General features: G+C 49.8%; 1 protein-coding gene across 1 annotated transcript; it reads right to left on the reverse strand.

Moving 5' to 3' along the window:
* Window positions 1-9,953: 9,953 nt before the first annotated feature.
* Window positions 9,954-11,975, reverse strand: GPR84 (G protein-coupled receptor 84). The gene is made up of 2 exons (XM_012764469.2): window positions 11,900-11,975; window positions 9,954-11,367 (listed from the first exon to the last, which is right to left on the reverse strand). The coding sequence occupies exon 2, from the start codon at window positions 11,357-11,359 to the stop codon at window positions 10,169-10,171; it is 1,191 nt and encodes a 396-aa protein (XP_012619923.1). The 5' UTR covers window positions 11,360-11,367; window positions 11,900-11,975; the 3' UTR covers window positions 9,954-10,168.
* Between the last annotated feature and the right edge of the window lie 1,759 nt (window positions 11,976-13,734).

Here is a 13,734-nt window from a genome sequence, read left to right on the forward strand (position 1 = left end):
GATGAGGGAAGGAAGGTAACAGCAATGGGGAGAATCTCTCTAGCATTAGGACGTGAAACTCAGAGTTGTCCGGTCTTGTCTGCTATTCTATGAAAACCTGACAATTAAGCTCACCAACTATAGGTGCCCAGGATTGCCCTCAGCAGGTAGAAAAGAAAGATGCCTGGGTGTACCACCTCTGTCTGCAGTCCTGCCTTGAAAGTTGGGGTGCAGGAGGTTGGGTGAGAGCTGAGTACCTCTATTGTCTTTGCTTGTCTGAGCAGGGGAAAGCAGTGCCCAGCTTTACCACCTGGATCTTCCTACTCATCACCCAGCATTGACGAGTCAGGAAGGGTAGTGTCAGTGCCAGAGCTGGGGGTTAGTGATCAGTGACTGTGTGGAGAGTGGAGTTCTATTCAGTTCTCAAACTTGGAATTCTCAGCTTTAGTTTCTCCAGACTGGCCTGGTTTGAACTTCTTCTGCCTTCTCTTTCCACCTAGGAATGGAACTTTGGTGCCCTGTCCTACCCAGTCCTTTGGCCAGTAATTTTCTTTTGGGACTATGAGCAAATCCATCGCTAGCACTGACTGAAGCAGAGACTGGGGAGCAGGCTCTGGTTATCTCCCTCCCTTTGTCTCTTTCTGTCTGATTGTGAGCCTCTTTCTTTCAGTTTGTGAGCTTTTCCCTCTTTCCCAGGGGACCCCGGGAGGCCCCTCCTCTCCTCTCCCCTCTTTCCTCCCCTTTGGCTGGGAAAGTGACTATAGCCTGAACAGTGCCAGACACCTGCCTGCCAGATGTGGCGATTCTACATTCCCCCCCAATGTCTATCCTTTCCCCACCCCACTGAGCTCAGGCAGAGGGAGCCCCCCCACAGGGTGATTTACTGCAGCAGCCTCTCTTCCTCAAGTCCCCCCTCAGGCTGCTCTCCCTCCCCCTGGTGCCCAGGCCTCCTCTTTTCCCACCGTGTCCTGCAGTCGCCCTCCTGATACAGCCTCCTCCCACTCCCACTCCAGGGTGCTGGGCTGTGTAAGCCCGAGCTCCTGGACGGGAGGACAAACGCATGGGGCAAGGGTGATTGGCTTCTGTTTCACCCATGGGAGAGTACATCAGCAACAGGGCTGGGGACTGTGGCAGCCAGCACTGATGTCATTCTCACTGGGGAAGGAAGGGAGGTGACAGGGGAGGAGGAGGTGAACGCGGAGGCAACCAGCTCTCCGAGAGACTGTCTGCAGAGGAGAAAGGTCTCTGAGAACTTCCTAGGCAGGCAAGAGAGTCCAGAATTGCCGCTGCCTGGTGGACATCGCATCTTTGTTTCTCTGGCGGGGTCTCCAGACCTTGTCTCTGGATCTGTATCTCAATATGACTCAGTAAATTCCCCTCAGCTCCTCCTTTCACACTGACCCCATACACATACTTAGAAGGAACCTAAGTCCTTACCCCCTTCTCTTTAGTGTTTGCTCTTCTGTCTTTTCTTGATCAATCTCTTCCCTCCCATTTCACCGCTCCTCCCTTAGTTGTGCTTCTCTCCCTGCTCACCTCCTGGCCTCTCCCTGCCCTACTTCCATACCATATCATAGCCTAGTATGATTCCCAGATGTCCCACCAAAGCAGGGACTCAGAGCCCCTTTTTTACTTCCCATTCCTTCTTGCAACCTGACTACCAAAGGTCCCCCCTGGGGCAGAACAGAGTTCTAGGGTGGGACTGAGGTAGGGGGATGGCTGGGCTGTAGAGTACAGAGATAGGACAGATGTAAAGGCCAAGAAAGTAGGAGTGGGAGGCAAGAAGATGGAAAGAGAAACACAACGAGAAAGAAAAGATGATCACTGAGAGACAAAGAGGCAGAGACTGAGAGTTAGTAGAATGCGAGAGAATAACAAACCAGGACAGTTAGAGAAAGAAAGCAAGGCTGAGCAGAGGAAAAGAATGGAGAGATGGAGGCAGGAAAGTCACAGCAAGAGAAGGCCACTGGGGAGGGGCCAGGCAAGGGGCAGGCTGGCTCTCCTGGGCTCCCTCATGGTGAAGGGTCATAAATCCTGTGTGTGTTTATGCGCATGTGCACACAGCACACGTGTGTAGGGGTGTTTAGGGGTCTGTGGTGGGGATACAATGATTTCCACAATACTATTTCCCATTTCTTTCAGCCACCTCTTTCCTTGAGGCACCCCATAGAAACCCCGTATCTCCCAATATTCCTAATGCTCCAGGGGCTACTCTGAAGGTATTTCCACATCTCAGGAATCCTGGCTTTCTCACTTGGAATGCAGGCCTGCTGGAATGTCCAGGATCTGTAGAATCCAGAGGCCCCATCCCCTCACTGCCCACCCCCCATGCCTGCCCACCAGCTGCTCCTGTCCATCTTCTCCTCCCACTCTCCTTGTATCTCCTCCACACTGACCCCTCCCCCAGCCCTGACCCCCAGCCCTCCTGGGGCCTGGGTCAGAGGGGAGACAAAGGCAGGATTTATCACCAGTATTGAGAAGCAGCCAGAGACCAGAGCTGCGGGCAATGGCTGACCTCCCTGGGATGGGAGGGAGTACCAGGCCAGATACTGGGAGGCTGGAAGCCTGGGTTCCAGAGGCTTCTACTCACAACCCCAAACTTCTCCCACTCCAACCTTGCTCTCTCCCTTATCTCCAAAGACTTAGAAAACAGAGAAGAGGATGACCCTGGGATGAGATTGATGTCTTAGGGTTATTCTCTTTTTTTTTTTTTGAGACAGAGTATTGCTTTGTTGCCCAGACTAGAGTGAGTGCTGTAGCGTCAGCTTAGCTCACAGCAACCTCAAACTCCTGGGCTCAAGCAATCCTGCTGTCTCAGCCTCCCGAGTAGCTGGGACTACAGGCATGCGACACCATTTTTCTATATATATTAGTTGGCCAATTAATTTCTTTCTATTTATAGTAGAGATGGGGTCTCGCTCCTGCTCAGGCTGGTTTCAAACTCCTGACCTCGAGCAATCCGCCCGCCTCTGCCTCCCAGCGTGCTAGGATTACAGGCGTGAGCCACTGTGCCTGGCCAGGGTTATTCTCTTACAGATACTGAGGAGGACTCAGAAACCAGGGCAATCAGGCACCGATTATTTCCAGGACTAGGAAGGAGTTCAGGTCTAATATTGCAACAGATGAGATGCAGAGGGTTTTCCCTCTAATATAGAGAGGGACTTCTCAAAAACAGGCCCTGATTGACAGTAGGGAGGGAAACAGGGGTGTTTATGGGTCCTGAAAGATGGGAGACACAGTCTCACCTGAAAGCAAAGAAAGAAATGAATTTGCCAAGGGTTAATTCTAGCTGTAGCCCCTCTGAGACAGCCTTCCTCCCTGAGATCCCCAACTCCCTCCCAAGATGTATAAGGAGCAGTTGGACCCTGCCTTTACAGTAAATAGGCTATTGGCCTGAAATTGTCTCTACTCAGCAGACAGGGCGTATGCTTAAGGAGAGGGAACGGTATGATCCAGGAGTTTCCGAGAAACCAGACTGTATATCTTTCATTGGACAGCTCCTGCAGCGTCCCTAGCTGCCTGTGGAGGCCCACCACCAGCCCCTCCAGAATCTGTGTGTGAAGGGCCTTCATAAACCCAACTTGGAGGCTCTCATGCCCCTTCCAGCCCCTGACACCCAACATCCTGCCTCCTGCCTTCACCCTACTGTCCTGGGAGAAGACTGCTAAAGTTAACTCCAAGTGAGAAGAAGGTGGAAGGAAGAGAAACTGAGGGAACTGGGAGTTTCCAATCTACCAGTCTCTTACCACAATCCCACCAACCCATTCCCACCTGGGTCTGGCGAAGGAAAATTTCTTACGTTCTTCTCTCTTGCAAACAGAAAACCATTTTCTTAATTTCTGATGGAAAGCCCAAAACTGTAAATTTTGGTGAGAAGGGGTCAGGGATTGGGAGAGGATAAAAGAATTGGGAGCTGGGGTGGACACACTGTGGTAAGGAAGAAACAGGAAAAGGGAGAAGAGAGCATGTCTTTTTTCCTCACTCCCCCTTCCCCCAATTGAGGAGGCAGATTTACAGCCTTGGTTTGGGGAGGGGGGGGGTGAGCATAAGGAAGACAGATCTGCAGTTCTGCCCTCTGAGTGTCTGGGTACTTAGCTTTAACTCCCCCATTAGCATCAATCCCCATCTTGCTGCCCATCCGTCTTCTGACATCAGCTCCTTCCCCTCTCCATAGCCCAGGCTTTCTGACCCTAAGTGGCTCTTAAAGGGCCAGTCTAGCCCCTTCTCTCCCCCTCATCCCCCCTCCTGGCAGCAGTCTGGTGTGTGTACGCATGTGCCCTGTAGCCAGCCCTGCTAAGGCCATAGTGGATGGAGGGAATGATGGGGGATGGGAGAGTGGGTGACTCCCAGCTCTCTCTGTTCTCCTTAGACCTCCCTTATATCATGGACCCCCATCTTTGTTCACTATCTACCCAAGCTCAGAGCAAGCCCTCTTATTGGACTGGGGGTCACAGACACATGGCTCTTGGAGCTGAGGGCTGGAGAAGGCATGCGGATCCACAGGCAGATCCTTTCTCCCTCCCTCATTTCCTGGAGGCCCAGGGCAAGGGATGTCAAGAACTACTGGCTGTTTTTAATTCTCAGCCAGCAGTGGGGGTGGACAGGTTGGGGGCTGAGATTCCTAGGAGATGCCCTGAGCCCTACATTCCTAGCCTCCTTTCCCAGGGATCCAGGCTGTGGTCTGTGGGAGGTGGGGGATTTCAAATCTTCCTCTCCCTGTGAGGGAGGTGACAAGCCAGAGAAATCTGCCTCCTAATTTCCTGGCTTCTCTCCTCTATTCCTCAGCAACTAAGCTTAAGGGGACAGAGGGGAAACGGGTTCCTCCCCATCTTCTACAAAAATGCTGTAACTGCACTCCAGGGGCTATAAGAATGCCAGGATGCTTTGAAAGTTCCTCCCCTATCTGCCTTCAATCCTTTCTGCTGCAAAGCTCTGCAGTCCTCTGAGGAGCTCTCCAGGATAGTCAAACTCCCTTCCTGATATCTGAAACCCATTCCCCACCTTCCTCCTCTGGCTCAGGATGAGAGGGAATGGGTGGGTGGGGGCCTTGGGAAAGTGGCCATGTTAAATATAGGAGCCCCCATCAGCACCCCCCATGGCCCCTTATTTATCACCTTCCAAACCTCACTCTCAAAGAGGCATAAATATCCCTAATTCCTGAAGGCCAACAACCCTGGACTCATAAATTTAACTGGGGAGGTGGGCAAGGGGGAGGAGTGAGGTGTATGGAATGGGAAGCCTACTGCAGCCTTGAAGCAGAATGTCTCCTGCGGGAGGTGCCTGACTTGTCCTCATGCAGACACCAATGGGACTGCATAGAGAGGGGGAGTAGGAGTCCTTTCTCTCAATACTTCCTCTGGGGATTAGTCTTTTTTTCACTGCACCCTGCTCTCCCCCCAAATCCCCATCCTTAGGTCTGGGTCTGGTCCTCCCCATTAGTTCTTTATCCTTCCCCCTCCTTCTTTGCTTTGCTATTACCTTCCAGTTATCCTTTCCTGCTTCTCGCTCTCTTTTTTTAATTAAAAAAATTTTTCCCTGATATTAAGAATCAGTCCAACCTTTTACCTCTTTATTGCGCCTTTCTCTATGTCTTTGCTCCTCTCTAAGCCTTAAGCCTTTCTCTTTTCAGAGCTGTTGTCTGAAAATGAAATTTGTGTGTCTTATTCAGTCTGAATAGTGAGGTTTGAAAAGAAAAGTCCCTCTCAGTGCCCGGATCTTCCTGCTTTAGCCCATTTGCCCCTCAAATGCGCCCCTTCCCTTCAGTCTCTCCTCCTTCTCTTCAGACGGTCCTCCCCTTATCTCCTCTACCCTCTCTCTCCCTCAGCCTTTTCTTTCTGTCATCACTTTGCCCCCTCAGTTTCCCCTTTTCACTCCAGTTCAGTCTCCTCTCTCCCTGTTCAGTGTCCTCTCCTCTCCCTGCTCGGCCCTACCGCACCCCTCAGACTCCCCCGCCCACAGGTGCCCTCTAGACCCCATCTTCCCTTCAGTTCCCACCACCACACCCCGTTTTCCCCTCCCAGTGCACGAGGGGAGGAGGGGGCTTGAGGAACAGGTAGAGGGAGCACGATTCTTTGAGGGGAGGGAAAGAAAGAAGAGAAAAAGCAGGGCAGAGGGAGAGGGAGAGGGAGAGGGAAGCGGTGGCGAGGGGAGGGGCATCCTCATTCCCCAGCTGCGCCCCCTCCCCACCCCCTACCCCCGCAGCCACTGAGCCATAAATCAGGGCCAAGGCGGTTTGGCCAATGGTAGAGTGACTCGTAAATCGGCCTGTCAAGCTCAGCCAATGAGAGGCGGCGTTAAATCAAGTTCTGTCAGCGCTTGGCCAATGAAAGGCCCTGGGCTGACCATAAATCTGCCTGTAAGAGACAGCGAAAGAGAGAGAGTGTGCAAACGAGCAAGAGCAGCCGGGCGGGGGACTGGGGGACTGGGGGGCGGGGGCCGGGGGCCGGGGGGAGGAGGAGGGAGAGAACGAGCTTAGGAAGAAAAAGGCGATAACAGAGGTGGTACAAGAGATGAAGACAGCCTACAGGAGAGACGGACAGATGGGGAGAGACAAAGAGAAGCCGTGAGAGATAGCGTCAGGAAGTCAGCGATAGAGCTGGGCTCCGGCGGGAGACTGACAGAGACAGAGAGACCAAGCGAGACAGACACTGGCTCACACTCATGTGCATACAGGGCCCCCAGACGCACACACTTCCCCGAGGCACGCGTGAGCCACGCACCGTGCGGGACCTGGTGTATGGACACACGGGCCAGGCACACCCTCAAGAGAGAACGCTTGAAGGAAGCTTTGTTTTTCTTCCCTTTCTTTTCCTTCATTCTGCCCTTATTGAATTAGGAGCGTTGGTGGGTGTGTGGGGAGTAGGGGGTGAGAAAGGAAAAGGTTGCTTTCTTGCTAAGATCTTTCCTCTCTGCTCTCAGACTCCAGGGTGTCCCCCTGTTTCCCCTGAGTCATTTTTTCCAGCGTCCCCTGAGTAATTTTTTATCATCCAGTGAATGATAATTGGGAAGTCCTTTCTGAAGTCTAACCTCAATCCCTACTGCAGCTCCTTTCTACTTGACAAACTTTTGAATTGCCTTCAAGGACTACGAAGAGTAAATCCTTTTACAGCCCTCCAGAGAGTTGTTGACTTCCGGATTCTTAGAAGGTCTGAGTAAGAAGGACAGTTAGGGATATCTGATCATTTGATTCTAGTTTTAGAAAGGCAGCTGTCCTGTAGTGGTTAGACTTGGCCCTCAAATCATGGTCATATAACTCAGTAGCCCTTCAACATCTGACAATTATTTAACCTAAATGTGCTTCAGTTTTCTCATTTGTAAGGAAGAGATTATAATAGGTACTCATGGTACTTCTGTGAGAATTACATGAAATAATATATTTATAGGATTTAGGCCGGGCACGGTGGCTCACGCCTGTAATCCTAGCACTCTGGGAGGCCGAGGTGGGAGGATAGCTTGAGGTCAGGAGTTCAAGACCAGCCTGAGCAAGAGCGAGACCCCCATCTCTACTAAAAATAGAAAGAAATTATCTGGATAACTAAAAATATATAGAAAAAATTAGCTGGGCATAGTGGTGCATGCCTGTAGTCCCAGCTACTCGGGAGGCTGATGCAGAAGGATTGCTTGAGGCCAGGAGTTTGAGGTTGCTGTGAGTTAGGTTTACACCACGGCGCTCTAGCCTGGGCAACAGAGCAAGACTCTGTCTCAAAAAAAAAAAATGGATTTAGAATTGCACTGGGCACACGGTAAGAGTACACCCCACACCACACACTCCGTTTTGTACAGATGATAAAACTTGAGGCCCAGAGTGGTCCAGAGATCTGCTCAAGTTCACAGAGCTAATTATCAGAGAGCCTTGACTAAAACCATCTCTACACTCCTAGGCTGAAGTTCTTCATTGGTCCTGCAGTTTACCTGTCTGGATTCCTGCCTCAGTAGCCCCACTTTGACTCAGTTTAGGTTGCTATGATTTTTGTGGAAGGAAGTCACCTAGAAGTGCATGTTCCAGGTTAGGAGTCAGGATTCTTGGGCCATGGAAGTGGGTAGCATGTGAGGGTATTGTTCTGTCCGCCACAACTGTGGTTCTTTCTGCCTTTGTTTGAATCTCTCTAGACTTCACTTTGTTCCCTCAAACCATGGCTGTAGGGGTAGGGAGGGGACAGCATGTAGCCAGAGTGTTCATGTCAGCATGACTCTCATATTCCATCCTCAGTGCCACCATGGTGCCCACCCTGCTACTCCCCCCGGGCCTTGCCCCAAGTAGATAATAACTACCTCATGAATAACGAATATCTCATTCTTCACTTTTCTTCCTAAGCTTTGGGAAAAAGCGACAGTGCAGGTCCCTGGGTCTCTACTCTCCGGTCAGGAGTCTGGCTTCCCAGCTTCTGTGCTCAACAAGGAAGCCAGAAAGGAAACACAGAGAACCAGCGTCACCTGGTGGCCACAGGTGCTTTAAGGATGTGTGTAAGCATGCACACAGTGATGGGCTGTTGGTAGTGCTGGAGAAAAGGAATGGTATGGTCTCCCCTTGGCCTGGTCCCCTAGCCCTCTTAACTAAAATCTCTGTTCTTCTGCTTTCATAAGCCAGGATAACAAGTGCAAGGGAAGCGAGGGCCTGGGACTCAGGTGAATTAGCCCCAATGAGTGAGACCCTGCTAGGGCAGCTGAAGCCTTTGTCTGCCTTTGCCTCAGCCAAGCTCAGTTCCATTTCTGTAGAGCAAGGAGTCTCCCTCCATGACCATTCCCTTTGTATAGGGAAGGGCCAGGGAGCTAGACTCACTGTAGTAGATATCAAGGCTGAATTATAGGCCTGGCGCGGTGGCTCACGCCTGTAATCCTAGCACTCTGGGAGGCCGAGGCAGGCGGATCATTTGAGCTCAGGATTTCGAGACCAGCCTGATCAAGAGCGAAACCCCATCTCTACCAAAAATAGAAAAATTTAGCTGAGTGTGGTGGCACATGCCTGTAGTCCCAGCTACTTGGGAGGCTGAGGCAGAAGAATTGCTTGAGCCCAGGAGTTTGAGGCTGCTGTGAGCTAGGTTGATGCCACAGCACTCCAGTCGGGGTAGTAGAGTGAGCCTCTGTCTCAAAAAAAAAAAAAAAAAAAAAAAAAAAAAAAAAAAAGCTGAATTATAAAACTTTTTTTCTTTTTTTTTTTTTTGAGACAGAGTCTCACTCTGTCACCTGAGCTAGAGCAAAGTGGTATCATCATAGATCACTGCAACCTCAAACTCCTGGGTTCAAGTGATCCTCCTGCCTCAGCCTCCCTAGAGTTGGGGACTACACAGGTGCCACCACACCCAACTAATTTTTCTGTTTTCTATAGGGTCTTGCTCTTGCTTAGTCTGTATAAAACTTTTTTTTTTTTTTTTGAGACAGAGTCTCGCTTTGTTGTCCAGGCTAGAATGAGTGCCGTGGCGTCAGCCTAGCTCACAGCAACCTCAAACTCCTGGGCTCGAGTGATCCTTCTGCCTCAGCCTCCCGAGTAGCTGGGACTACAGGCATGTGCCACCATGCCCGGCTAATTTTTTATATATATATATCAGTTGGCCAATTGATTTCTTTCTATTTATAGTAGAGACGGGGTCTCGCTCTTGCTCAGGCTGGTTTTGAACTCCTGACCTTGAGCAATCCGCCCGCCTCGGCCTCCCAAGAGCTAGGATTACAGGCATGAGCCACAGCGCCCGGCCTGTATAAAACTTTTTTGAGCTGAATAAATTTGTTTGCAGAGATGGGGTGTCCCTGCAGCAGTGGGGGGCAGGGGCCATTTTTGGGAAGTTAAATAAAAAGGCTAATCCTCTTAAACCATTTTATATGTTTTACAACCTGGAAACCTCTTAGCTGAAGGCTATATCCCAGGCCAGCTGCTTCCTGCCCCTACTCTGACTAGGTTCCCCCAAATCCTCAGCTGTTAGGTTCCAGCTCCAAACAAACCCTGACTTATTTCCATCTTCCTCAGAGATCACATCTGAACATTAAAAGCATATAATTCATTTATTAATAATCAATAATACTCCTTAGGCAGCCTAGGGCTGAAACATTGATTAAGGGACAAAGACACTGGTTTGGGAGTGGGGAGAGGTTGTCTGTGAAAATGCCCACAGGTCTTGCTTTCACCTGTTCTCGTATCAGCTGGCCACTTTGGTTCTGCAGGAAACAGTTCTGGGTTCTGGTGACTGGCGACGCAGTTCTAACGAAGCCTACGGAAACTCTGGGGCCCTCGTTTTATGAGGGAGCCATATGCTTGGCGGAATTGGCGGTTCATGGCTGCATAGAGCACAGGGTTGATGCATCCATTGAGCCAGGTGAGGTTGGCAGCAAGCATGTGGACAACCCGGGGAGCCTGGACCCTGGCGTCCAGGATGTTGAGTAGCAAGAAGGGGATGTAGCTCAGGGCAAAGCAGAGGAACACAGCAAAACACATTCGAGTAACCTTTCCAAACTCTGATGAAGATTCCTGAGCTCTTCGGGCTCCTTTAGTGGGCCGGGCTTTGGCAGATGCTTCTGGAGGGCTTTTCTCTGCCATCTGCTTAGCTACTTTGCTGTTGCTCTGGTCTCCCACTTCTGATGAGTCCCCTTCCAGGGTCTGGGTGGTGGCAGCACTGACTGGTTCAGATGAAGTCCCCTCACTGGGAGCTCCTGATGCTATCCTGCTGTCCAACTCCTGGAAACGACCAGGAATGGCCTCATCTGTCCCAGCCACATGGTTGGAGCGGATGCTTGCCTGTTGCAGCTTGTATTGGTCCAGCGCCTGTGCTGCTCGTTTCACCTGGCGGTGGATGAGGCAATAGAAGATGCCAACACTGCTGAGCCCAAGCACAAAGTAGATGCCCATGAGGATGGTGGTGTAAGGCCGGCCTCGGATGCGGTCAAAGCTGCAGGTGCAGACTACAGGAACCAAGATATAGATAGGCCAGAGGGGGGCAAAGCTGGCCACACCCACAACCCAGGTGCCCACCAGTGCCAGCATTATGCCCTTTGCACTGAAAACTTGGGGAAAGAGCTTAGGGTGGGCAATGAGGAGGTAGCGTCCCAGTGCAATGAGGCAGAGGGTAAGGATGGAGACAGAATTGGAAGCAAAAAGGAGGAGTCCAAATAACCTGCAGAAGGTGGCACCAGTGCGCCAGTGCAGGTGGAGGTAGGTGTCCACAGAGAAGGGCTGGAGAAGGGTGCAGTAGAGGAGATCAGCCAGTGTGAGGTTGGCAATGAGCAGGTTGAATCGGGTACGGAGCTTGGGCTGGATGGCCAAGGCCAGTAGAGTGAGCACATTGCCCACAGTGCCTGTCACAGCCACCACCACGCCCCAGCTAACTGCAACATAACGATAGCCTAGCACAGACTGGTGGTAGCAGGAGAAGTTGGCGTCAGAGGTGTTCCACATGATGGAGGCTAAAGAGGCAGGAGGTAGAAGAGGAAGAGGGAATCAGAACCTGGCCATCAAGTTAGCTCTCTTGAATAGCTCTGGGCCTTTGGACATCTGAATGGCTACTGGAGCTCACCTTAATTCTCTATCCTTCTGAGCCATTCCTAGCCCTCTTAATCTCAAAATCCTCACCTCTCTCCTTAGGCTCTTTTTAGTTTTTTCCCATTCCCAAAGATTTTCCCAAGTTCTTATCTAAATATCTCTTAGTTTCTATCTAACCCCAGGCCTCTTCAATATCCATCCAGATGCTCTTAGTAAACCCAGTGCCCTGCAACTTTTCTAATTCCTTGCCTTTCCCCAATGATCCCTCTCTGTTTCAGGATACCGCTACAGTTCCCTCTGTTCCTCTCCACTATATACACATATAGGCTTCAGTTTTTTTTGTTTACCACCTGGTAGATGAGGAGACTGAAAAGGTAAAAGTATACCCATCACAAAAGTATTTATCTGAGTCTCCAAGCTTCTAATTCTCTTTCCAGCGGAAGAAGTTCAACTCACCCAAAGAGCAGTCCTTTCTGGTGGACAGTCAGGCTTTAAGCAGGAGGTATCCTGCTGTCATGTATCCTATTATAGTAGACTGAAAGAATAAGAAACTCCGCAGTTACCCAACCTCAGCCACTTCCTTCCCCACCTCCGGTCCTACGCATTTTCCTTTGGCTAGTGAAATCTAGGCTTTTCTGTTGAAATTACTCTGCTACTTACCCCAGAGTCATTTCACTCTCCTTTATCCTTCCTGAGACTCAAGCTGTTTCCTTCCCCTCTTTGCATGACAGACCACTTATAAGATCATTGCCAAGAATTGTTGGGACATAGAGACAGAGCATCAGAACATCTGGGCTGCTTCTCAAGGGGCCAAAAGATAAGACTAGGTTTCAGGAGCAACTTTAAGCACCCCAGAAACCTTGGGTTTATTTTGGAAGAACCCTGCCTTTCTTCTTTCCAGGGCTTGGAGAGACAAACCACTAGGACAGGTATTATTTGCCTCCTCATTTATAGATAAAGAAACTGAGGTTCAGAGAGGAGAGGTGATTTGTTCAAGGTCACACAGCTAGTAAGTGGCAGAGCTGGGATTCAAACCCAGTCTAGCTGTTTGTTACTCTTGAGCTGTATTTTCCTACATGGTTCAAATCATATGGCTCCATGTGACACCTTAGCACATCTGAGAAAAGAAGTCTGATGAAGAAAGGTGGCAAATGAGGCATACAGGTTTCTGGCTTCATTCCCCACAGGGGTTCAGGCTCCTGTTCCATCATTCATTCATCCATTCACTCAACAAGTCTGTATTGAGTGCCTACTGTGCAGCTGACTCTGAATAAGACACTGGAGATACAAGAAGGTCTGAATAGTCCAAAGGGGAGACAGATATATATATATGCTTAATTGGTTCTCTAAAGCAGGGGTCAGTAAACTTTGGCCTATGGGCCAAATCTGGCCTACCATCTTTTTTTGTATGGCCCATGACCCAAAAATGTTTTTTCCCATTTAAAAATGTTATATAAGTACCTATGTGTATCCTCAATTTTGTCTCTTGGATAACACAGTTTAAAATATTTGCTATCATGCCTTTTAAGAAAAAGCTTGCTGAGGCTTGCTTTGAAATATTGTATTTCACCACCCTGAGCAAAAGCAAAACCCCATCTCTACAAAAAAATAGAAAAATTAGCTGGACATAGTAGCACACACCTGTAGTCCCAACTACTCCAGAGGCTGAGGCAGGAGGATCTCTTGAGCCTTGGAGTTTGAGGTTGCAGTGAGCTATGATGACCTCACTGCACTCTAGCCTGGGTGACAAAGTGAGACTTTGTCTCAAAAACAAATACACAAACAAGGAAAACCATGCATATCAAGGGCTTGAGCAGAAAAGGAGCAAATACTAAGGAAGAGGTCAGGAAAGGGTTCACAGAGAAATACCTGAGTTGAGTTTTGAATGATGAACTGGGAGATTTTTGGGGAGATAGGTAGAAAGACATTCTAAACAAAACAAAATATGCATAGAAGCACAGAGGTTTAGGTAGAAGCTAACAAAGGGGTGTGAAGTATGGAGCAACACAGAAGAGCCTGAAGAGCCAGATAGGAGGACCTTGTGTATCATGATAAGGAGCTGGGGTTTTATGCTGAAGGAGATGGGGAGATTTGTACTCTGCTGTGAGTAAGGAGTGAAGGCATGCAGGCTGGAAGACCAGTATAGAGACACAGTTCAGACAAGAAGTAGAAAGGCCTGTGTTAGGGCCAGGCTACCAGTGTAATAGCACAGGGCCCTGCACTTAACAGGATCTGGTGCTTGGTTTAATGCTCTTCAGTCATTCTCTTGGAATTCTTAATACTTTTTGAAT

Source organism: Microcebus murinus, chromosome 10 (genome assembly GCF_040939455.1).
Source record: "Microcebus murinus isolate Inina chromosome 10, M.murinus_Inina_mat1.0, whole genome shotgun sequence".
NCBI lineage: Eukaryota > Metazoa > Chordata > Mammalia > Primates > Cheirogaleidae > Microcebus > Microcebus murinus.